Source organism: Cinclus cinclus, chromosome 4, assembly GCF_963662255.1.
Source record: "Cinclus cinclus chromosome 4, bCinCin1.1, whole genome shotgun sequence".
Lineage (NCBI taxonomy): Eukaryota > Metazoa > Chordata > Aves > Passeriformes > Cinclidae > Cinclus > Cinclus cinclus.
The window spans coordinates 8,277,432-8,303,247 of record NC_085049.1 but is presented as its reverse complement, the minus strand read 5'-3'; the positions used below and the strand labels follow the sequence as shown (position 1 = coordinate 8,303,247).

General features: G+C 39.1%; 1 protein-coding gene across 1 annotated transcript in view; it reads right to left on the bottom strand.

Moving 5' to 3' along the window:
• Nucleotides 1-25,816, bottom strand: part of COG5 (component of oligomeric golgi complex 5) — a 180,098-nt gene that overhangs the window by 8,665 nt on the left and 145,617 nt on the right. Inside the window, exons 15-21 of the mRNA XM_062491605.1 lie at nt 14,483-14,593; nt 13,080-13,142; nt 12,179-12,282; nt 10,598-10,835; nt 2,207-2,283; nt 1,603-1,729; nt 980-1,059 (exon numbers count right to left, since the gene is read on the bottom strand). Of these exons, the coding sequence (XP_062347589.1) occupies nt 980-1,059; nt 1,603-1,729; nt 2,207-2,283; nt 10,598-10,835; nt 12,179-12,282; nt 13,080-13,142; nt 14,483-14,593 (800 nt within the window). The remainder of the gene's footprint in view (nt 1-979; nt 1,060-1,602; nt 1,730-2,206; nt 2,284-10,597; nt 10,836-12,178; nt 12,283-13,079; nt 13,143-14,482; nt 14,594-25,816) is intronic.

Below are 25,816 nucleotides of genomic sequence, written 5' to 3'. Positions count from 1 at the left end.
TCACTACATGGGACTGTGTGGTGCTATCAGCTTCAGGAAGTGTAAATATTTATAGCAGACTCCTCTTGGCTGCTTTAGAAGTGTGGACAGAAAACAGTTGACTTTCTGAAGCACAGTCACTGTTGGCTGGAACGTAAAAGTCAGTTTTTATCACTCCAGCAAAAGCTGGCACCATCCACTCATGGTAGTTCAAGGACAGAGCTGGCTCCCAGGCCAGATGGAGCCCAGTGCAGCTACTTGTGACAGCCTTTCCCAGGTCACTGAGAAGATGGCTGGAAAATTTAGGGCTTTAGGAGCCAAATGATCATGAGTCTTGAATCCTGAGGATCCCCAGGTTGGTTTTGTCATGTTCATACAAATCTCCTCTCTTTAACATACTTCAAAACATTGCTTGATTTGAAAAATAAGACTCTTCATAACTGTTCCTATAACATATTAAGATGCAAAATAATACTTAGCTATGAAGTCACCTACCCTAGCAAGATTTCAAAAATCTGATGTAATTATGACTTTCTAAACATCACGGGCTGATTTCCTCAAGAATAACATTCCAAGTGTGTAACAAGGGTGCTCCAGTTTTAGATTTCTACCTCCATTTATACTGGTTAAACTTTCAGAGCTTCTCTTTCCTGACATAGATGGCAGGAGCCTTGACTTTCCAGCAGTTGAGAGAGAGAGGCAGCTTTGCAAGAACTCATTATTAATTTAAACCATCACTGTACATGGTTTACTTCCTTTACAAGAGGATTATGTGCTCCTTCCAAAGGTACTGGAGACTTTGAGTACAGGGGGGTGGAGGGGAGAGTTCAGTTTGTATTTCTGCCACTTTGCAACTCATCCCATGAGTGGAAAGAAGGTAATGGTATTTATGATACATCTCCTGAGGCACATTTTTTGTTACTTTTCAAGAGTCCTAGTGTGCAGATGAGTTACTGCTCCACTATCATAAATGTAGAGAAGAAAGAAGCATGATTGTTACCGTATGAGAGCAAGCCTGTCTTTTTCAGATGGATGATCATCGAGCCACTGGGAGTAGCGGGCAATGGACCACTCAGCTCTCTGTACAGAGAAACACAAACACCAATCACACGAAATGCAAAAAAGGAAACAGACACACCAATTTCAGTATCCAAGATGACATAATTGAAAGCCACATGAGGCTCTCAATACCACAGTGATGCAGCATGAGTAAAGAAATCAAAGACAATTAACAGGAATAGCCCAGTATGTTATTTGGGAACACAGAGGTGATCTCCTATACCAGCTGTTGGCCCATTTCTGGCAGGGTTTTTATCAAGATTTCCTGCATCTTACAAGAGAAGGCAATTTGCAGTCTGGGGAAAGATCTGCAACTTCTACAGTGAGCTGACAGAATACTAAAGAATTGAGAATCTAATATCAGGTTATAATATCCCTACTATCAATCATTCAATCAATTAATTTTGTAAACCAATTACCATAATACCTTTGCCACAATAAAAACAAAACCAAACATTAAATAAAATGTGCACTTGAATAATCTTTAACTAAAACAGCTAGGGCAAACTACAATGCTCATTTCACCTTAGGACATCTGAAAATAAAAGATGTTGATCTTATTACCTGGAAGGGTGATTTTAGCTCTGGTGGTGCTCTTGTAAATAAGAACTGAAGAATAATGCTGAATGGAATAACCTCTCCCAGAGCTGGGCTACTGGCAATATGCTCACTGGTCTGGAACAGCAGTGGTCTGGAAAAATGTAACAATATACTCATGAAATGAAGAAATAGCTTATTTTATGCATTAGAAAAGTGTCTCTATGCGGTGGCACTATTGCATTAGGATAGAACTATCGAGTTCTGCTCTGCATCTTGGGTTTCCAACACAGGTCCAGTTTGCAAAAATTTACAGCAGTTGCCTATTGTAATTAAACAACATAGGGCTGTGAATTTTGTATTTCAGTGAAAACATTTAAGGTAACTATAGAACTCGCTGTCATACAGAAGATGTACTGAGAGCAACACAAAAAAGTACAATTTGGCCAACATTTGCATGACAAAGGTTGTTAAATCATAGTTATACTGTGCATAAAATTTAAAAGAACTTTAATCTATTTCTAATTTGCTGGTGGGAGTTGCCAAAAAAGCTCTCAGTTCAATCAGAACTAACACGAGGTAATAAATCAGTTTTGAAATACAGTTTAGTCATACTGTGACTGCAACTCACCTGAATGACCTCAGCTGTCTGTAAGATTTTCCTAAGTCAGAGACTCGCCGACACAGCGGTGCTACTGCTAACTCCATCTACAAAAGCAAACAGCTCAATTTGAATTGGATTCTATCAAAACATTAACACCTGGTATTGAAGTAGCCTGTCTTTAAGCAGCAGTCCAAACTTGCAGTCTTCTCTCTGGTTGCTGAATTAAGACAAGAAGCTGTGTGTTCCTTCCATACTATGTTGCCCAAGCCAAGACTTCTGCCTGATTCTTGGCAACACAATAAGCACGTCGTGACAAATGATAGAGGCAGTCTGTGCATAACAACAGAAGGGGCCTCATGAGTTTTCTGAGACTAAAGCTTTGTTTCTTGCAGCAGGTTTATTTTGTTGGTGATGAGTTTCCTAATGAAGCACTCATGTCAATACCGCAAAAATCTGACCTTGGCCTGGGAAGAAAGCAAATCCAGGCAGGTCTCCACAAACCACTGCTAAAGCAGTAAAACTGCAGACACATTTCAGCTGGGTACCCTTTCCTTTGGTGAAGGACAAGGCTAAAAAGATTCCTTCCTGAACAGCAGGCCCCAAATTTTGGGGCACAAAACCTATACACATTAGATAGAAGGCAGCTGTGATCTGTTGGCAATGGGTCATATGGAATCATGGTCAAAAGAGTAAGAGCATTATTTTCATACTTATTTTCATACTTTTGGGTTTCTGAGTTAGAGCAGCCATCTTTAAAAACAAACAAGTTTAAAACACCTTTTGTTGCTGAAGCATGGGAGCTCTGCTTTTTTGAAGAGCCAGGCTCCACTTGGGTTCTTATTTCTAGATCCTGTCACAGGCTCTTCATTAACAGTAAGGACAGAGAAGTGAGAAAGAACAATTTCCCTTCTGGATCCCAGACTGAACATGAATATTACACAGTAAAATTTCAGTTAATGTGCACACCAATACAAACACCACCACTTAAAAAAAAATCTCGCAGGTAATCTTACTCAGACATGGATTAAGTCTTTTATTTTTTGCATTCCTGAAGTGTCAGCCAAATGAGGGATTTAGTCTCTGTTTTTTTAAAATCCCCAGCCTGAAAGACTATTCAGACTTTGATTTACACATAATGCACAATTAAACTAAGTTTCAAAGGACGACAGCTAAAATAAGTAACAAGATGAAAACCCACCATACAGTGAGTTTCCCTTGTAAGTAATATTGCTGAACGAGTTTCAAAGTGTTTGTGATATGACACTATTTACAGTGAGGTCTTTAATACTATTATATTATTCTTTCCAGCTGCAGTGTTTCCTCAGACAGGGATGGCTGCTGGGCCACCAGCTTCACCATGAGCACAGAACTATGCTGAGACTCCAGCATAAGCAAGAAACATGGTGCACTGAACTGTGAGGCCATAGTTCATCTAAACCCAGAAGAACTTTAATTAGTGAATAATGCAATTCAAGGCCCTATACTTCAGGCATTCCTCTTTAAAAGCAGGTGGCAGGATAGGAGTCATCTCACCTATTTCTCAACATCTACACGTTCTCTTCAAAGGCAGTGGAGAGAAACAGCCACTCCTGGGGGGGAGAGATGCACCTTTCACCGAGGTGGACACCTAGAACAGGTCAGGTGAATCATGTTTGTAGGAGTAAGCCCCTACACAACACTCAGGCAAAGCTGGGAAAGCCACAGGGCGCAGCCCCAGCATCTTGGCTTCCCCTGCAGACCAGGAGAGGTGGGTAGCTCTGGAAAGCAATGGGGAATGCCCCACAGAGCTTTCCTGTGGGCAGTGCACAGCCACTGCCCGAGCCCAGGGAGCTCAGAGTACATGCCCACATCAGGCACTTCCAAGCCACTTGAATGGAGTGGAGGTAGAAAGTCACTCACAGGAGAAGAAAGTGAATAAAAATCCAGGACGTGGAAATAAGGCTCCAGACCTGAGTCACAGCCTGGCTTCCTCTTGCCTGCTGCCCTTTTTTTGGTCCCCAAATCTTGAGGCTATGAAATGACCCCTCTCTACACCCTGAGGATGAGGTCACCTCTCCTGCATGCAGGTGGGAGGTCAATGTCCCTGTGGCTCAGGAGCCCCCAGCTGCTGAGCTGTGCTGAATCTGCTGGCACAAGGGAGTAAGGGCATGCTCCCAGGAAAGGCAGGCTCTGCAGGGAACTGCTGCAGGGAAGTGCTCCAATTCCAAGCTGCCATGAAGCTTACAGCAAGTTCAGCATGCTGTTTCCCCAGGTTCCCCAGGAGCACCAGTGGGAGCCAAGAGGCTGCTCTGCCACACAGGATCAGGAGCAAGCAGCCAAAAAGAGGAGCTAACTAAGTAAGCTTTGCTGCATCATGACACTAGAACCCTACAGATCCTGAAAAACAAATGGGAGCAAGACTGATTTCTCCAGAGCTTTGTTTCAGGCATCAGTATTGGCTGGGGGCAGCTGGAAACAACTGATATCTTGCAGGAGCTGGTGTCCCAGCTCTGGAGGGAGCTGTGGGCTTGTAGCTGTGAGGGACCAGGGAGAAGATAATTCCTTAAGGTTCTTTAGAGACTTTGATAACAGGCAACAATCTGCCAGTCTGACTTGTGGAAACAGAGATGCATGGATCAAACGGTAATCATGAGGGGGAAGAAATAACAGCATAGCAAAATATAATTTTGCTTAATAAGTTTTAAAAGATTCCTTCGCTCCTGGAACATAATATGAAGTAATGAGATGTTAAGTGAAACTTTCTACAGTTAACCAGTTCCTTATTGAAACAAATTCAAATGAATTCTCTTGAATATACTTCGTAGTCTCCATAAATTAAAATTTTCAGTCTTAAGTACTAAAGAAGAAAAATTACTTTGGAAAATTCTATTACTTCATCTTCAACCTTTATTCACTGTAGGAAATTATTAGTATTGCTAGAACTAGATAGATTTAATGGCAGCAGATGGTGGATTCGTGAAGTAATAGCTGCCAAAGAAAAATACTGTTTTTAAGCTTTGCAGCATACTATACTATCTCACATTGACTCATGAAGAGTGGGAATGAGCAAAAACTAAAGTGGTAAAAATGTACATAAACCACAGAAACTCTTCTTTTGAAAATTTACAACGCTAGTCTTTGTGTTCTAACCCAGTCTCTCTCCAGTAAAAAGTATAATTCACGTAATAACTAAGATTGTTTACTTTGCTTGAATTTTAGGTGTTTATCTGAGCCCAGCGACACAGTGGGATGCTACAGCATCCTTCTGCTGTCACAGTCATTTCTGAGGCCACTGAGGGGGGTTTATTGTCTCTGCTGAGCATTGTGCCAGCCCAGGAGCAAGTGCTGGGGAGGAACCATTCGGCTGGAACAGCTGCTGTTTTTAAGGTGCTGGAATTGGGCAGAGAACTGAGCGTGCATCGCTTCTTGGTTTGTGTTACCTGTCATCACCTGAAATGGCATCAACTGTTGATTCACACAGAGAGTTTATACTGCAGCAGCCTTTGCTGTGATACACAGCTGTAGTTTCAAAGCCTGTCAGCGAGCTCTTTACATCAGGGGATGTTTCTGGCTGTTGGCAGCCAGTACTTGTATCATGTGCGTGGCCTTTCACTCAGCCACGTCCTGTGGACTTTACATTTAAAAGGGTAAATTGTGTTTTTTGTTTCTTTTCCAAATTTCCCTTCCAAACTGCAAATCTGAAAATTCAAACATCCAGGTTAAATTCGGTGATAAATCCAGTGTTCAAGCAGTAATTTGCAACCACAGAGGCTTGATGTGATATAATCACTAACACAGAATCCAAGGGGAGCACTAGGAGATGAATGCGCTTGCCAAAAAGCAAGCAGCAGATAGAATAGTAGAAGGCCTAATGACCTTTTTCTTCTAGCTTTGTTCAAAACTCATTGCTTTTCCATGATTTATTCATGTTAGTTTTTGCTATGCTTCGCAGGACACAGTGGCAGGCTCCTGCCCAACATATGCTTCTTCTCAATGGCTCATGCTCTCTAAGCCCAAAAATGCAACATTATCTTTTCTTCTTATATGACTCTGGCATAGCCCATGGCTAGGTGGTCAATTATCTGTTGAACTATTCACTGGCTGGCCATATTGAAAAAAATACATCACATGCCTGGCTTCTCTAATTGGATTATGTTCAGCAACCCAAGGGTGAAGTTAATATGTAGTCTAGATACAGATAATGCATATATATTGAAGGGTGCTTTAAAAAAATCTATAGTGAAGTCATTGTTTAGTGCCTATTGTGATATTTTCAAGATCTCTCATTACTTAAACAGCTGTTTTTTCAGCTGGAAAATCTTAACATTAAATTTTTAGCAATTACATTTCCTCCTGGCCAAGATGAATTCCAAGTTTTTAAATGTTACCTCAGAATGCTTTTTTCTAGCCATTCACCAGGACAGAATGCTTTAACAAGCAAGGGAGCAGAAGAGCTGAACTATTATATGAAAGAAGCTGACCTTGAAGGGACGTGCAATTTGATTTCTCTCCAGTGTAGCAATGCCAAAATGGTTGATATTTAAGAAAATCCTTCAGCTGTGACACCTCTAAAATAACATACATCAGCATATAATTCCCTCTTTCCAGGAAGATAATTATCACTAAACATTAAATGAATTTTAGCTTTAGTAGTTTATGTCTTTATGACTACAACTGTGATCACAGCATCCTGCTGCTCTTGTTTCTCTGTAAGAAACTAGAAAGGAAATTTTTTAGGAAAAAATAATAAAAAGCACTTTTACACTTGTATCATCATGTTTGATCAAATGAATAAATCTGTCTACATTTTAAAAAACCCAAATGCCTAATAGTCTTACTTGTTTTTAATCCCACACAATGAATTTGGAAACCAGATTCTGACCACAGGCTAGCCATCAGATAGGAACAGCTCTTTCTCCTACTCTAGAATTTAGCATTGTAAACTTCTACCACAAAAACATTTTTCTAGGAAAATTAAATAAAACCCAAATATTTTGCAGTAATTTTTTTGAGAAAGACTTGAAGAATTGGTGGCAGCATTAACTGTACCCTATCAAAATTGTCTGAACACACTACTGAATAATGCCAAAAATCCCAAGCATAAATCATGCCTACATAAGAGATACAGGAAAGCATATAGAGAATAGTTACCAACTCAAGCAGGACCAATAAAAATAGTTCATTCTTTGCTGCACTGTCCAGCACTTCCACTGGGTTTTAGGAAGGCCTGAACTACAAGCCACAATCCCAAAGTGTGCCTAAGTGCTGTAACAACTCTGAATACCAAGCAAGTCAAAAGGTCCTCTGGAAAAGAACTTGCACTTCCCAGAAACAGAAGTGCTGAAAACCATCAGGGCTTGCTGGCTTGCTTGCCTCCAGGAGAACATTTTTTTCCAGTCTGACAAGTACTGAACTAAAAAGTGAAATTTGGTATTAAATATGTGAATATTGAATTATGTATGGGCACCTTGCAAATACAAAACTGAATAAAACAAGCTGCTTTGGGAGTATACAGGGATGAGCTGAAAAGTAATCTTGTACAATTGCTTGCATAAAAACTGAGAGCATGAAAAGAGCCAAACACAGCCTGTGACTGGAAATGTTTCAAATGAGACTCCCAAGGACCTGTGGCCCTGCACTCAATAACAACCTTGCAGTGCTGTGCACATTTCCTAGGGCTTGCAGTGTTCCTGTAAGCACTGATTTACATCAAATCACATTATTGATATTCAGGCATATTTCAAACCTATCATAGCCCTGTTTCCAGCTGCCACAGGAGCACACACCTAATCTGAGTGCTGAGAAATCTGTAGTGCACGGGACAGCCAAATGAGATACTGACACTGCAAACAGGGTAAGACAGAGAATTTAACAGCAGTAATTCCTAAAGTATGAGTAGCTGAACCTCACTCCAGAAAATTGGCTGTTATGCACCTCAGCAAACCCAGTTCTGAATGAAGAGAACCTGAAATTGGTTTTCTCCCTTCTGTGTGGACACCTGTTGTTTTGAGGCAACTTATCAGTAAAACACGTTTTCAGTGCAAAAATTTTCAAATCAGACTCTCAGCCAAAGCTATTCTTGCTGAGTATAAGGCAGCTCTGTGTGAGTGCCCTGAGAGAATGTGAAGAAGCATGATACCCAAAATCTGATGCAATCAGAGGTTATTTGATTCATTGCATGTGTGTTTATAATACAAACTCAAATTAATCAAAGCTTCTGGACAGATTTCTGCCCAGGTCTTTTGCTTGCAAGCAACCCCAAAATACCAGAAGGGGTTTTAGATCTCAAAAGTCAGTTCTGAGCAGGAACATGTAACCCTTTTTTGCATTGAGAAAATTCAAAATTACAAGACAGAGCACAAGTAAAAACAGTTTATAAAGAAACCTACTCCTACACACAGCATCTTTCCAGGCAGGTTGTTTCCTTTGGGCTTGGCTTTAGTCCAACAATGCAGTGCCTTTCTGGGACTGAAAACAACCCCTGCACACAGCACTTATGGCCACTTGGAAAAAATTATCCTTCTCATCAAACCAGCAGCTCAGCTAAATACCTGCTCCCTGCCCTCCTCAGCCAAAAGCAGCAGCAACTTCTCCTAGTCCTCATTAGGATTAAAGCTGCATTTACACCAGGACTCCTGGCTGGGTCAGAGCAACAACCATCTTCCTGCCAGGCTCCCAGGAGCTGGCATCGTGGGCACGTGCACAAAATCCACCAGGTTTTTGGGAGGAGCACACACATCCCAAAAGACATGGATATAAGGCAGCGTCCAATTACAAAATGTTTCAATCCTTTTTCTTCTATGCTGAGCAAGAGGATATAGTGTCCAGCCCACTCTGGACACTGCAGCCCCTGTGCAGCCCAGGACAGCCAGAGGAGCTCTGTGCAGAGACGCTTAAAGGCACAGAGTGAGTGCTGAGTTGGCTCCATGCAGCTGGTTGGACATGAGTTTCTTCTCTTAAGCCCATTTTTAAATGAGCCAAGAATACGGTGAAATGTGAAGAAAGAAAAACACAAGCCCCCAGATGCAGCAACAGCTGAAGGCAGGACACAGGAATTAATTCAAACCCTTTTTTTTTTATTCTGTGGCACAGAAGAAATCAGAATATTTATCCTTTCACAGTTGTCTATTCAGGAGTTATACTCAGCACAGTGGGGAAGACCATGTAAATTCCTCTACACTCTATGAAAACATCCATTTTTCACTTAAAAGGCAGCCCATGTCAGAATGGGAAAAATCAGTGTTTTGAAATTATAAACAAGTCATATTTTTAGATTATAACAGGTGCTGAGATCAGATGCTTTTACTGTACAATCAGGTGAAAATATTTTCCAAATTTATATGACTTACTTTAGTTAAAATTAGCATAAATTACTAGAATTATCTCTATTCCTTCCACAGGAAGAGCCAAGTGTCCTGTTTTTGCTTCCAATTTTATGCCATTGTCTTAAAAATAGGGAAGGGAATGGACCTCCTCGCTGAAAACAATTGAAAACTTTGCCTTAGTTTCTGTGGTTAAGGGCTGATTTGCTATTTTTGAGTAACAAATAAAAAAAATTTACTCAGGAGTACCTAACTCTCAAGCAAATGATACAAAGAAGCCACAAGAAGGAATGGAGGTGGCAGAAATTCCTCCCTTGCTGCCTTCCTCTCCTACCTCAACTACCTACCAGCCAAAAGCAGCACTTGGTGTGCAGACAGCTGGTGCTAATTCTCTTTTCCACTAGGATAATAACAAATGGCAGCCTCAGATTGCTCTGTGGATTCTTTGGTATGTTAACCATACAGTGGTACTGCTGACAAATTAAATTTTAATATAGTAGATAACACAGACAGGTAGTGGTTATGAATCTGGCGATTTCTTTTGTGGTTTAGTCCTGCAAGAGTTAGGTAAAGCTGAGAGGCAGGTCAGTCAGTTGGAGAATCCCACAAGACAACTGCCCTTCTGTTTCCAATAGGGCAGCTCTTCCCCAGGATATTGATACTTGTTCAGCTTGTCTCCTTCACTGCAAAGAGCTGAGTTAGCCATTAAACACAGTGGGCACTATGATATGCAGAGTGATTAAAGAAGTGACACACCATATTCCATTAGAAGAGAGGGAAAGAATGAAGTGAATGAATGGTGGCAAACGGCAGACATGCCGAAGAGGTCGGCCAAGTGGGACAACATGCCAAGATGCAGCTGAATTTAAATGCAACAGTCACCTGGACAGGAAGCTGTCAGACCTCACTGAATGTGCCTTACAGTGAGGAGGCATCTTCAGCTACTTAGTGGATGCATTTCTCAGGATGCAGTGTCTTATCAGAGAGGATGTTTATACCTGGAATGCACCAATCTCTACAACTGCCCATTTACACTTTGATGGGGACAAAAGCATTGATGCTTTTCAGTGAAATTAGTGAAACAGCACTAAAAAGCAGAAATCAGTATTGAGGGTACCTGTGCAAAATCCGCTGCCAGGCGCATCTTCCCACCTTCACCGAGGGGCCTTATGAGACTGGCATGGCGAAGGAAAAGTTCAATTGCTCTCTGAGCCATGGCTTCAGTGTTATCAAAGACAAAGTCAAAACACTCAAAATGTCTGAAGTAGTCGCTCATGACTCTTGCTATAAAACCCTGAAGCTCTTTCATGTAGAGAGAACAAGGGACATCTGGTTTTCCTGAGCTGGATAATGATCTGAAAAAAAAAAAAGGGAAAAAAAAATTAAAAGAAATAGGGGCAGCTAAATTTGTCTTTAAAACACAACCAAAACCTACTGGATTCTTTTAATTTTTTTTTTATTACCCCACCATGTCATGGCATGAATTGTAGAGTCTCATTTCTACTCAGAATACAGAGCATGTAGCTCTCTCTGAAACTATAGTCAAAAAGTATCTCTTTATGAGCCATTCCCACAAGAAGATCAAATAAGAAATAACAAGATACAGCGAAATACCCCACTCCTACCCAACTTGCAGAGCCTCCTTCAATTCGGAGCCTACACCTGAAATCCAGATCCTAAATTTGGATGTCCCAGTTGTTGATTCAAAACTCTAATAGTGGATCATAAAATACAGACATATGTCACAGTGTTACTAGTTTAGCCTGGCAATCCCAAACCTGTTCTCTGTGTAGAATTAGTATCCTGGATTCCTCCAAACCCAGGATTACAAAGTCAGTGTCACAGAAGCAGCACAGAAGCCCCTGGATACAAACCAATCCTCTTTCTCTTTGACTAACAGTCAGGTGCAAGAACTCTTCCAAACTTAGAAGAACACACAGGCTATCTAACAAAACTTAGCCTTTGGAAACTGTTCACCCACCAAGAGAGGTATTGTGCTACTGATGCCAAAAGAGGGTAAGGGTAGAATATTGTTTAAAAAAAAAGTCACAAAGAAAATTCAAAACATCTCTGACAAGATACTATTTACAGTGAATTTTCAAGATAGAAAACAGGACAACTGGTGATGACACAAGCAATGTCAGAACAGACACAACAACCAAAATACAATTTAGGAAGGTAGTCTCAATTATGCATCAGACTCAAGATCTTGGCATGTAAAGAATCCTGGAAATTTTAATGAAAACGCTACGGGAAAATAGCATAACATACTGAACCTGAGATGTAAATATTTTAAAAAGTTAATTTTATCTACTACATCAGAGGCTATATGCTTTGAGAAACAGGAATACTGACAGTTCTGAAGACTGTAAAAAAACCTCCACATTTTGAAAGCAAAAGGGCTTTTTAAAGCACAAAAATGGCCTCTTGTCAGCTTTCCTTTTCCATTTGAACTGAATTTTACTCAACAGATATGAATAAAAAAAGGGGGAGGGGAAGAAGACAGATGCTACCTGATTAATTTGTTTCTACAGATAGGTGTAATTCTGCTTCCTATGTTCATTAACCATAAAGCACTGCCTTCCCCTCAACAAACAAGCACTCTTGCTTCAAGGACATTATGGCAATAACAATCTATTATACACATGCAGGACATCTTACTAGAGCAATGGTAAATTTAAAAGGTATTTCTAGTTACCCAGAAAAATCTTCCTGGTGCATAGTGATGATAATAGCTTCCACTGAATCTCCAACAGAGTTCAGTAGCGGCTGAACAGCACTACCCATTAGATCATGGACTGCCTAAAATAGAATAAGGAAAAGGCAGAAGTAACGAAACAAAAACTAGAAGCATTTGCATTTTGACACCTCAAAAATGCCTTAGGAAACAGTTCATTTTATCAGAGCTTTTTATTATTCTGCATTAGAAAATACTAAATAAGAGAACCAAACCTAATGATAACACTTCTCTTTAACTGATTTTACCAGTAAAGTACAGAAATATAGCTGCTTGCTGCTTCTGTGTAAAAGCCTTCCTTCAAAAAGGTGTGCAGCAATTTGGCATTCCTGTACATGTACATGTTTTGGTGCACATTTAGCTCAGTTGCATATTCCCCAGACACAAGCTGCCCTTCATTCCCCTGCACACAACCCTCCCAGGTCAGTGCCCAGCAGGATGGACTTGGAGAGCTGTCATCCACAGAGGCTGCACTGCCATCCACATCCCCCTCCAGGAAAGTACCAGGTCACATAAAAATTATAATTTGATGTATCTGTCGGGGGAGGAAGGGGGTGATGAAGGATCCAGCTATTGCTGTGTGAATGCTGCAGAGAAAGACATTTATTTTCACAGTCAGATGACATCTATGTTCTGACTGTTATGAGAATATTCTGAATACAAGCACGACTCAAGCAGTGACTTGGCACAGGTAACACATATGTAGCTGCAGATACAATAAATTAGAAATGTCAGAATATTTGTATACCTGTTACTAAATATATTGATGCAAAGCAATATGTGGGAAATATGTGCCCATTTTAAGTGTAAGAAACAAAGGCAAGCTCAGCTCTATCCCTGAAGCATATGGACATTCAATTACCTTTAAGGCAGTTGTGACCGTTTGCTCAGCAGCTGCTGGAAATGAGCTCTGACTGGTAGTAACCTAGAAATTGTAAAGTAATTGTTAATAATCAGCATTCAACAAATTATTAGGATCCATAAAATTCACTGTCATACTGAGTTATCTTTAGTAATGAGTGCTTACATAGCTACAGATAACTATCAAGTGTGCTTTGTACAGACAGAATTTTCAATGCATCAGTATCAGTCCTTTGCTCTCAGATTTCCTATGGACTCTGCTTCTGCCTTGGCAAAGAAATGACTCAATGGAGTTAAGCTGAAATTTAGCTGAAGGGCTAATGGAATCAGAATAAAAATAACCAGTGCCTTCTCCCACTGCTAAGTATAGAATTCATGGAGAACTATACAAGCAGCTCTGTGGCAAATATTTGAAGGAATGGTTGTTCTTTCTCAGTATTATGGCTGTAATAGCACTATATGCTAAACAGTTGTTTATGCAGAGCTAAAACAGTATTAAACTTGAGAGTCAAGGAATGATCTGAAGGACTATTCTACCAATTTCCTTACAGCCCTGAATATGCTACACAATAGTATTTTTAAGCCAGATAAGTACTGAACTCAAAGACTGAATCATATCAGATCTCCCTCCAACACTAAGACACATGAGGTTCATTACTAAGTACATCAGAGAAAGCAGACTTAAAAGTTGATCTACCATCTGTTTGCAAAATCCAAGGAAATTTTACAGGCTTTTTAGCATTTTAAAAAATTCTTTGAACATATCTGGAGTCAGGAGTACTCATGATCTTTTTTTCTAATCAGAATTTAAATACGATTAACTGCAACTATCAATTTATCTGTTTGGTTTAGTTTACAAAGACTGCGTAACAACTGGCATCACTAAACCGGTAAATTGGAATTATTCACAACTCTGCTTAGTTCTGAAAAATTTCCAGGCCAGACTTTAGTCACAGTAATAATGTATGGAGATATTTGTAAGGTATTGCTTTTCTTGTTTTCACCTTTTCCTTCCCCTTTTCAGTTTAGCCACAACTGTGGGAAAACATTGAAGGTCCTCTGAAAAATATAAGCTTGGGCTGAGGCAGATGCAGCAAGGGGGCTATCAGGCTGATTAGTACAAAGACAGATAAGAAAAAACAAAAGAGTTTAATTGCTGTCAGATGTGATTATTCTGTATAAACGTATCTTTATTCTTCCAATATTGATGATTAGTCATATAGTGGTGCTTACATGGGCCAGCCCAGTCTCAAAGAGCTGTACAAATGCACAGCACGGTGCAGCTCTTAACACAAAATTGGGCTGTATTTGTCAAGAGTTCCCATCCACTAAATGGAGCTTATGCACAGGATAGAGCAAGAAGGTAACATTATGCCAAGAAGAGAAATGCCAAACGAAACCTACCTTCAGAACTGCCTGGTGCAGTTTGTACAGAGAGTTAACCACAGCCACGTTCCTCCTCTGGCCCTCTGTCAGTGGCCCAATCACCTGGCTGGCATCTCCTTGTGTAGACAGCTGCAATGATCACAGAAATTGCTGGTACCAACTCTTTGAATGGTGCATTTCCTCGAACTAAACTTTGACCAGAGCAGAAAGCCATAGGCCCTCACTACCCAATGTTCTTCCACTGAACTCTTGTCTCAATTCACAGAATTTCCATCTTCAGATTAAACAGACTGAACAACAGCAACAGGAACCCTGGGAGACTGTCTCAGCTCCCAAACCACAGCACTGAGACCCAGATCTCCTGGAGATACCTAGTCCCAGAAAAACTTCAACTCTGTAATCTGAGTCAGGTGAAATCACCTACCTGAGGAAGCCAAATAAACTACCAGCAGCTTTTTTCTATGACCAGTGTACATTTTTCTGTATGCCTCAGCCTGCGCTTCTGACAACCACTCAAACTTCTCCTTAAATGCTCTGCTTTTTCAAATAGATGGCTTAGAGCTTTGTATATATTAGAGGCTTATAAATCAACAGAAAAATAGAACTACAAGGACCAAAAGTGCTAGACCTGTCATTAAAGAGTTTTATATATTAATATTTCAGCAAAAATCAAACAAATATTTCTTCATATTTAAACTGCACAAAGCATGCATTTTTTATTATTATGACAAAAACTGAAGTTCCAGGATGATACATAAATAGCCATTAACTATGGAAAAGTCTCATAAGGATACCACAGCATATATTTGTAATTTAAAATATAATGAACTGCAATTAGTAAACAAACAAAAATTTTCTTGTGCTCTCAAAGCTGCAGAAATACGAAGAATTGACAAATAGTGATGTAAGTTCTAGAAGTACATCTAAACATTAAAGCAAGAATGCCTATTAATAAAAGGCTTTACTGAAATATACTTACCCAACTAGTTATTTATGTTTAAGGATACAGAATTATCCTCCAGGAAATCCCTGAAGATGACTAGCTCCAAAAGTCTCTCACTAAAAATATATTCAACTCACTGAGCAAAAGGTAAGGAGGTTTTCGTGGACCTAAACACAGTTGTAGGTCCTACAGAAAGCTCTTAAATTAAAACTGAGCATAGAGTAATAAGTATTTAAGAACAAAAGAAACAAACATAATATCAACACTTTAACTTAAGAAAAGCAGTGAATCCTTGCTACTGAAAGACTATTCCTGTACTTTCCACAGTTTCCACACAGCATAAACACAGACAGCAAACAAGCACAGTTATCTAGTATTTTCCACCACTGCTAATGAAGTTTTAGACAGGTTTTTGCAAGCACCCAGGAACTCTGATTTATTCACAGCACTATGGTGACACTATCCATTCATTTCTCTTTCTTCAAATTTAGGGATTATTTCAGGATAAATAGGTTTTCAAGGCCTTTGTAGAAGGAAAGATCTTTTCCAATATAGATTCAGTTGTTTGACATAAAAATGTATCTTTAAACTGCTTGACAAATACATTGTTGTGTCAGCATTTGCAGCCATGTGAGCCACAACATCCCTGTTTCCTTCTAGATACTTCTATTTGACAGAGCTGACTGGTTTTTACAATTCTGCTTCTCACATTTACAGCTTCACAGACTAATAACAAAACAGCTGTGCCAAGAAAGACCCTGTCCAACCTGCTGAACACCCTGCCAGACTCAAATAATCTTCTGCTCCACGTTTTCTTTTTTAAGTATTGCACAGAGTAATTTAAATTTTTGCACATATGCAATTATTTAACATATGCAATCATTTAACATATAAATATTAACATATTTAACTAAACCAGTAAAATTTTTCATCCCAGTTACTTAAATTTCAGTTCCTCAGAGTTGTAAAGGTTTCACAATTTCTTAGACATTGGACTCTATCTCTCCTGCTGGTGAAAAAGCTTAATTGGTAAGCAAAATCATTAAAGAGTACAAAAGTAACCCTTCTGCAATAACAAGGAATTCTTGCAGTCAGCAATAGTACACAACAGCTTCACAGGCAAAATTTGAAAATACCTTAAAAACAACTAATCTTTGTAGAACTGCTTACCATATTAAATTTCCTTTAACTAATCCACTTGAACTTTGACAGTTAGATGTACTGATCCCTTGTACATCCTAAAACCACTAAAACTAGAGCAAAGAGGCCTGAAAAACTTGACTCTTGTAACTAGCAGTTGGAACTGGGCAGCCCGGGGCTCTCTCATTTCTCATGAAGGTGTCTCTAGCACCCACATGGGCAGGTGTGTTCTACCATCTACAGACATCCCTCTTGCTGCCACCACAATGATTCTTCTCACTTTGCCTCAAGGCAAGAAAGTTCTGCACTCTGTCCAGTTTGGTTTGTGTACATACGCTGTGTCACAGGCAAGAGTCCAGATTTCAGAGAGTTTACCATTAGTCTAGTCATTCTAATGCCTCAGACTGAATTCTTTACACCCCCCATATCCATTATACAATCATGCTTGTAGTTAGGAAAATGTCATTATTGCATCTCCCTGGTTCTCCTTTTACTTTGGACATAAACCACCCCCCTCAGTTTCTTTGCCAACATACCGAGTTTTATCAATGACTTGCATTTATCACTGTCTTTAATACTGTGCTAGACACAGGTTATGCATTTAAACCCAGAGGTAATGTAACTCTTCCTCTGTTATCTGGCCACTGGGGAATGCAGTGTGTAAATAGGTTAAGTCAAGTAAGTGTGAAGCCTGTGAATGTCTGCTCAAGCTGTCTGAAAGATACAGTCCACAGGCCTTCTTTTTTGATGAGGGCACTGGAGAAAAAATCAGATGCTTTTTTAATCAGTCAGATATATCCTGAAATGCAGAATGCCAGGAAGGGTGAATTATGCTCATCAGAAGCAGGGGGGACAGAAGGGGTGACTTCATCCCAAATCAGAATCTATTTTGGGAAACAAGTAAAAGACTAAGTGCATCTGAAGGCCAGATCCCATCTCCAGGGAGCTGTCAGTCACCCTGGGAGTTAGTCTGGTTTAAGCCTGCTACCTGAAAACAAAGGAAAAGAAACGACGTTGAAGCCAGACCTGAATGAGCAGCAACAAGGACTGGAATTGTTCCACATTTCTGTATCTGCCTAAAGTACAGCAATTGATTTCACTTCAGTTGGTTAAATTGTTTCTGCTTTTACCTCAAGCCTGTCTACTATTTACAGTAATTTCATGGGCAGTAGCACAGGCACCCATTCCCCAGCAAGCATCAATTCTACAACGGGTGACACGTCAGTGTGAGCTCCCTTTGCCAAGAGGAGCCACGAGCACACTGCCAGCATGGGATGCTCATGAGGAAGAGTGAGGCAGAGAGGTGTCCTGCCAGGAAATATTAGCCAGGACTGTTGTACCATGCACCAGGCACTGGGACAAAGGCTGTGTCTCGTGGTGCCCTAAAAAATGTGAATGTGAGCTTCTGCCCCACGCAGCATTTAAAAGCAGAAAGGGCAGCTGGTTAAACTGAAATGAGAAAGAAACACTGGGAGATAGTGCCTTTCTGACATATATATGAGTGTTTTCTCTAAAGTAGGAGGTTGGAATGTGCAGGCTCAATCCAGCAGCTGACTAGCTATAGGGAAGCTGCACGGAAGAATTCTGGGGGGTTTTCAAATCTAATTCAACTGAATCTGAGACCTAAGCAGTAGACTCGTATCAGGCAGCCTACTGAACGAAAAAGGACAATTGTAGAAACCAATACACAAAAAATGTGCCATGAAGATGAGCAAGCTGACTTAATGTCATCTGACTTACTTCAGCCTGACATGGTCAAGAAGCTGTAAGCCATGACTGGCACTGTGCTCTCACTGAATTCCTAAATCCTTCTGAAAAATAGTTTCTTTTAGTTTGTATCCCTCAGTACACCTACATGGTTACACTGCTTCACCTCCAGAGATTGCAGGTGCCTCATGCTGGGTCAGTAAATTGCCCAGCGCAGAAAACCTCAGGAATGATTCACCTGACCACATGCAGAGAAGTAAGAACTTCAACTGAGTAAGTAATTCACCTAGGTTATTTTAAAACCCCTGCTTTGGGAAGAGAGTACATGCACCCTGTATGCACCTATTTTCCTTCACTAGCTATAAAGGGAATTCAAAGCAGTAGCAAAGTTCCCTAGTGATCATTTCAGATGCCTTCTCACCCTATAAATGTATTTGCAACCTTTTGCATAGACCTACTTTGAAAGTATGTCTTGGAAATAACCAAATTAAGTGTTCTGGATTTGACATATTTCTGTTTTTGATGCCTTAGAACAAACATGAAATTTGACAGCATGGATTTGATCTCTCATGTTGAGATGTGGAGTGATAAGATTGCTTTGGGATTAAATTCTTGTTTTCACCATGAAGCAATGAATGTAGAATTTAGATTAGGCCATGAATCAAATCATCAGTTCTCCCCTGGGTTATAAACAAAATGCTAACTGAGTTTGTCTTTTTCTTATAAGAAAGCTCAGACTATTGATACATCTTTTCCTGTATTTTTTTTTTTTTTTAGTGCTTCCAAGTGACTAATACTCCTCTCTTTCAACAGGTGGCAGCTCAGAAGAGACACTGATTTGAGAGCTGGTTTACTACTACTCCTTCCGTAGACTACGTATCTTCTGAAAAACTCCTGTTTCACACTTAGTAACTAAGATCTCCTGTGCGTCCTTATTGATAGTTTTGGAAAGCTCCATTTATCTGATTTCTCTGAAACAGCCTCAGCAAACCCATTTTCTTTAGAGCAGGAAACATCATAATTTAGGAGTATGGAGAAGATCCTAAAATAAGACTAAAGTAGGACTTCTCAACAAATCATTCAACCTAACTCCAGGACCTTGAGACTGAAGAGTGTTTTGATAGCACAAACTGAACTCCAGTTGACAAGCTGAGATTTTCAACAATAAATGCAGTCCTAATAGATGCAGCTGATGTTGCCATATCTCTGGCAGAAGGCAATCAATCCATCTGGCACTTGGCCTCCTGCCTGATCATAACAACTTATTATAAAGCACAGAATCCATTTAGAGAGTTTCTGAGTCAACAGGGCTTGGCCCTGGGATTTCTCCCATAAACTACAAATAATTGGGACGATTTACTATCAGGTTTAATGTTTTCCATACTGCAGAAGGAACCTTTTATAATGTTTTCACCTAAAACCCACAAAGGCTTAGTAGAATCAGTTTGCTAGTTTTTGTAAAAAAGCAACACTTAGCAGAAAAAATACAGAAGAATCTAAACTCTGTTAGCTATTCCACTTAATATATTAGCTGATTAGAGGATAATTTGCAAAAAGAAGAGACATAATTTAGAGGTTCGAAGTGTAGGATTTGAATGAGTGTGTCAGTGGAAATAAGATCCTTGACTGATGAGGATCAATTAATATGAATGCTCATCTTAAGAAAAAATAAAATTTAAGAATAAATAATAAGTAAGAATTTATGTTCTTGGAGTGCCTTCTAATTTTGTAAAAAAGAAATATTTTAAGACATGAGGAAAGGGAACAAGCTGTGAGTTCAGGCAATAATTTTAAATGTACATAATAACATGCATATTGCACCTTCAGGACATTCTTGCAGCTTCCAGAATATTTTTTTTTTTTGTTTCCTCATGAAAATGAAAATTGAATATTCTAGAAACATAGAAAAGGAGGTCTATGGTGAAGAAATTAAAAATCTTAGAGAAAATATAATCATTACTTTGGAAAGAAAAATTTGAAGGGACTGTTACATCCTTGACCAGGAAAAAAAGACTGAACATCCTGCTCATACTATTCGTGTTAGAAGAAGCAGCAATCATTGAACCATTTCCTCAGGGTTATTTCTGCTTTGTTTTGGTTTTTCTTCCTTAATATTTTCAAAAGCCAGAGAAATGGAAGAAAAACAGCAAATGTCTTTCTGTAACAGAAAAGACAGGATTTATCTCCAAGTCTTTGAATCATCTGAGAAGAAAAGCACTGTACAAGTAATCAAAAATGAGTAATGGCTCATAGTGTTTAAATAACGAGCTGCTTTAAAACAACTGTGATATCAGAAAGCACTTATAAAACCAGTTCCTTTAAGGAATCTCAGAGAATCCAAAACCTGAAACACTGGGAATGATATCTCAGCTGAAGAAAATTAAGCTGCTTCTATCATCCAGTCAGCCCAAGTCTGAGGAGGATTTCAAGGACAATGTGTGTTGATCCTGATACCTCTGACTGCAACAGTTTATTGCATTTTTCATGCTTGCCAAATTAATGACTGAATGATTAATCATATCTTGTATGTAATCCCATTAGCTCCTGGTTTCAACCAGCTACTGAGAATGCCCCTGCAAAGGTGTAGAGTAGACACATCCATCCCCAAGACACATGAGAGGTTTAACATGATAGGGTGATATTCACCTGCACATAAAAAATACAATCAACTTATTTAATTGCCATCTGCCCTTAGTAGTATCAGCATTAGCTGAGATTAGACTATCACCACCCCACACAAGATTTTAATTGAACTTTTCATGGTCCAACTCTTATAGAGCTGTTCCAAAATTGAAAAATTCCAAATCCTTCACCATGCATAGATCAACATTTAGCAAGTCTTTTTCTGAATCACAGAATTTAATTTGCTAAGAAATAACTTGGAGGTTACTATAACAAAATACTGCAAGGATTGTGTAATCACGTTCTTTCTCTACATGCTAGCAGAATAACATACTAGACCTAAATAAGTCTTTTAACCAATTTCCTAGCAAAATAAAATGAAAGTACACAGTACTCCCAAAATCAGACTTTCATGTTTGGATGATATTTTCTGGAGTTTAGCCAGTATAACTTAAAAAAAATAAAAATAAAAATCACACATTTGTTATGTGAGTCACGATCTAACCAGCAAAAGACAACATGAGAAAAATGAAAATCCTTCACGAAGTTATTTAATGTAACCATCTCCTCCAGCTTTTTAATTCCAGTTTTAAAGGTTTAAATGTTTTTAAAAGTGATTTATCAGACAGGTATTTCTAAGTATTCTCTGACCAATATAAGTACTTCCTAATGACTGTTTCAACAAAGCTCTTCTCATCTTTCCATCAAAAAATAAATTACAAAACCTTACCTGACTTTTGATTATTTTTAAATTAGACCTACTGCCATCTTTAGCTTTTATTACTGTACAGTGAAACAGCAATTACTCTGAAATTATTTTATTATATAATAGCCTCCCACATATTCTATTTAAATACCTATTAATGAATTCTTTTAATGTGCCAAACATTGAATTCATATTTTTGGGTTCTCTCATTTAAATAGCATGGATACAAGTTTTCATTGACAGTAATACCATGTCTTCAAGGTACTGGCATAATACAATTAATTCATGTATCTCAAAAAAGAAGTGGGGAAAATATAATCTTTCGCATTACTTACACCATTGTTACTGACCCGTTATTTACATAAACCTTTCCTGAGGTGTCATTTCACTACTGTTCCTGAGGATTTGTGAGCTTATTAGATTTCATACTTCCCTCCAAAGTTCACGATATTCGACATTTAGACAGGAGGACGAAATACATTCCCCTGGAACTGTCAGACAAATCTCATTGTTGGAATATGTCCTGAATAGTGATTCACCCGCAATGAAAGCTTACAATTCAATGTAACACCATCTAATAAGAGACATGGATTAATTCTTGTAAGATCACATAATAGAAAAGGCAATCAAAAACTCACTTTATGTCATTACAATAAGGATTCATCATGCTTTTCAATTCAAAACCATCACAGGCCTCATAAATTTGCTGAGGTTTAAATCTGATGCCAGAATTCCAGTGCATTTTTATCCCTTCACTGGGAGAATCTGGTTCCAGGAAATCTTTTCTCACTCTCTCTCCACCCTGCTCTCCACTACTTGATTGAATTATTCAGCTAGATGAATTTAACCATGTCACATAAGAGGATGGGTGAGAAAAAACCCAACACAGCTACCCTAAACCACACACTTGTGTCAATAAACATCAGCAAACATCCTAACAGAGATGCAGCTCACATCCATTTTCTTGCTACTCCAGCATATTTAATTTCAGGAATTTGTGCAAATTAACTGGGCCAAAAAATGTTTTTGGGTAGCATAAGGTACATTTCTCCCTGAAATATATATGACTAATGCTAACTCAATGAATGCTTTCCTCCATAAATGAGGTCTTTATTCTTTTCATTTCCCTAAAAGAAACCAGGATTACAGCCATCTTGTATCAACACTTTTCCTTTCCTGCAACATGTTATGGATATTTGTCTCGCCACTAGACAGACTGGGGTAAAATCAATGGAGAACTTGTTCAGTCCAGCCCCTCTCTGCCTTTTCCTAGTTAACCACTAATGATAGACTGAAAGGTTCAGGAAAATAATCCTATTTCCATGAAAACTCAGAGAAAACTAAGAATCAATCCTTCTCATCCAAGTGCTTTCTTATCGCAATATTTTAAGTTTTAAATCCCATCCTCCTTTGCACTTCTACTTTTTGTAATTTCACTGATCAAGCCAAGAGCTTCCAATACAGTCCCTGTGTCAGTTATAATACACTCAACCTTTTAAAGTCTGGGCAAAAATATGCAATTTATATTGCTTATCATCTAAATAACCCCCTGAAAACAGCTTATTTAAATCTTCATCACCCTGATCAATCATGACAGACACTTTCTCTTCTACATATGACAATACAAACATTCCTTGTAAAGACTGTCTCTTTCTCAGCTCGCTGTTTTAAGCTGAATGTTGGGTTTCTATTCCACCTGGCATTCTAGTCTTTTCCTTCCTCATTCTCTTTATTGCAACAATGTTTACAAGCCACCAAGGACAAGCATTAATAAAGTAGATATTGTTTTTAACAGCAGTAATATAAACCAAGATCAGAGCACATTTAATTGCATTCTCAGGAAGAGAGATCCTGGAAGATCTGTAAAGTCACGGAATGACCACATTACACCTTCAAAACTACATCACCAAAAACAAGCAGCAAACTTTCTTCTATTGACTATAATAAATCAGATGCACCATAAACCCACTAAGAAAGAAATTATGAAAAAAAATCAAGATTCATCTGCTACAAATACTTATGATGATAGGATGGATACTCAGAAAGTTGAGATCTATTTTAAACTTCAGTAATTACAAACTAGTTTTCAAAAATGCTCTAAGGAAAGGATCAGATTTTTTCAGAAAACTGCAAACAAAAACAATTTTTCTAGAGTAGTATGGGAAGAATATGGTCTGTTTTCTTACAGTCTGCCTCTAAACTCAAAAGCTCTCCCAAGTAAGCTACTAAAATACATTCTAAATAGCTAGTGAACTAGATAGATTTGATGGGAAGATATTAGTTCTGAGTATCCACTAAAATTTGAACATTGACAATATCATGGATAACTGCAAAAGATGAGGCCACCTAAGCACCAATAAAAAACACAACACTAGCTAGGAACGTAAGTAAATCAGAATTTGAATCTTGCATCTGCAAATCACAAGTTCAAATATAAACTGGAATGAAGGACAATGAGAGACAATTTGTCTTAGTTTCAGTCCTGGTGGTAAGTGGGCATTTATTAAAATCTTCATAACATGCATCAGTGACTATCTTACTTGAAGCCTCAGGAAGGAGACCTGTGACTGAAAAGGTCTGAGAAATGACAAAATGGATCTTTTAAAATGCTTCCTATAGAGACTGAGCACAATGGCAGGGCAATGCCCTGAGCTATACAAATTTTGTAGGCAATACTAAAAATAATTTAAGAACAACTGCAGCAGAGCTGACTTTCCATTGTATATATTTTGATGCTAATCTTATGTAATACATTTGGTGCTGATCAGCATTACAAAGATCAGTGCTCTAAAAATATCTGAACATGACAGATAGACGGATAGTCTTCAGCCTGTATCTCCATCCATTACATTCACTAAAAATAGAATATTAAATTACAGAAGGGCTTGGTTGCACCAGCATGCAAAAAGGTGTCATCTGAGTTGGCTCCAAGAAATACTTGGCTACTTTCAAGAAGAGCTGAACACTGAAGAGTTAATATCCAAGAGTTTTCTTTCACTTATCCATCACTATTTTAAGTTGCCAATTAGCCACAATGCCATGGACAACTATACTCTTTTCAAGGTCTAAAACTCTGGTAGAAACACCAAATGCTATATGAAAATAAGTCATGTACAGCTGACAAGCACTGCAGATAGAAAAACATGTTTTGGAAAGCATGTATTTTGAAGCTCTGGCAATCTAAGAAAATCTTAAGATCAAAAGCAATATTACTACAGAAGAAATCACATCTCCTAACTTTTGCCTTAGAGATTTATTTACAGCAGAAGGAAGTATGAATTCCAGATGCAAGAAAAAAATTACTCCAATCTGTCAGCACTTTAAGCTTCCTCTTGAACAGATTTTGCATCTCACTCTTGTTCAGTTTCAGTCACATATTGTCTACACCCACAGCTGTAAATTAAAGGGTGTAAATTAAAGGTCCCTGGATCTGGCACGTGATTGTACCACTAAGCTGGTAGGACACTCATTAGCAAGTTCTTGGCCTGGACCAACAGCTACCTTCCCCAGGTTGCAGCTGGAGCTCAGGAGAGGCAGTCCTGCAGACACTATTGCCAGGAGGGCTCTGGCAGCCAGGCACTGCTCTGGGGAAGGGGAGCTCTCCCCAGCTGGGAGGCACTGCCTGGCCCCACTGGCCACAGTGCCCAGGGGTGCTTCCAGGAACCTTCCACTCCCTAGTGCATCTGTTACCCTCCCATATCAGGGAGATGCTCACAGCTGGGATGGCAGATTAAGTCCTGAGTGTCAGTCACAAACCCTTCCTGACCTTGTCCTGCACAGTGAGAGAGGCAGACATTGACATAAACCCCAGGGCGACAGCGTGGAGCAACTCAACACACAGCCCCTCTGCAGCAAAAATCAACACTGCGTGCTGATCCTTGAAGTGAGGCCAACACTAATGGGAACAAGCCTCGATGATACCAATTTGCCTTCACACAAATGACACCAAGATCATTTACTCACTTACATTTACTGTTCTGAGGACAGTTACTTGTTTTCAACATCCATGCTCGCTTTGAAAAGCAAACCCAGACCATCTGGGGACAAGGAATCAGTGACTGGGGTATGCAAGTATATAGTGCTTGCCTCTGAAGAAGGGGTTGACACAACAGTGAATTGTTGCACTTTTCTACTTCTGCTTTTTTTGGTATTTACTTTCTTAAATTATAATGCACTAAAAAAATAAATCTGTCATCAAGCACATACCTCGACTCTTTATGACAGATAATACTTT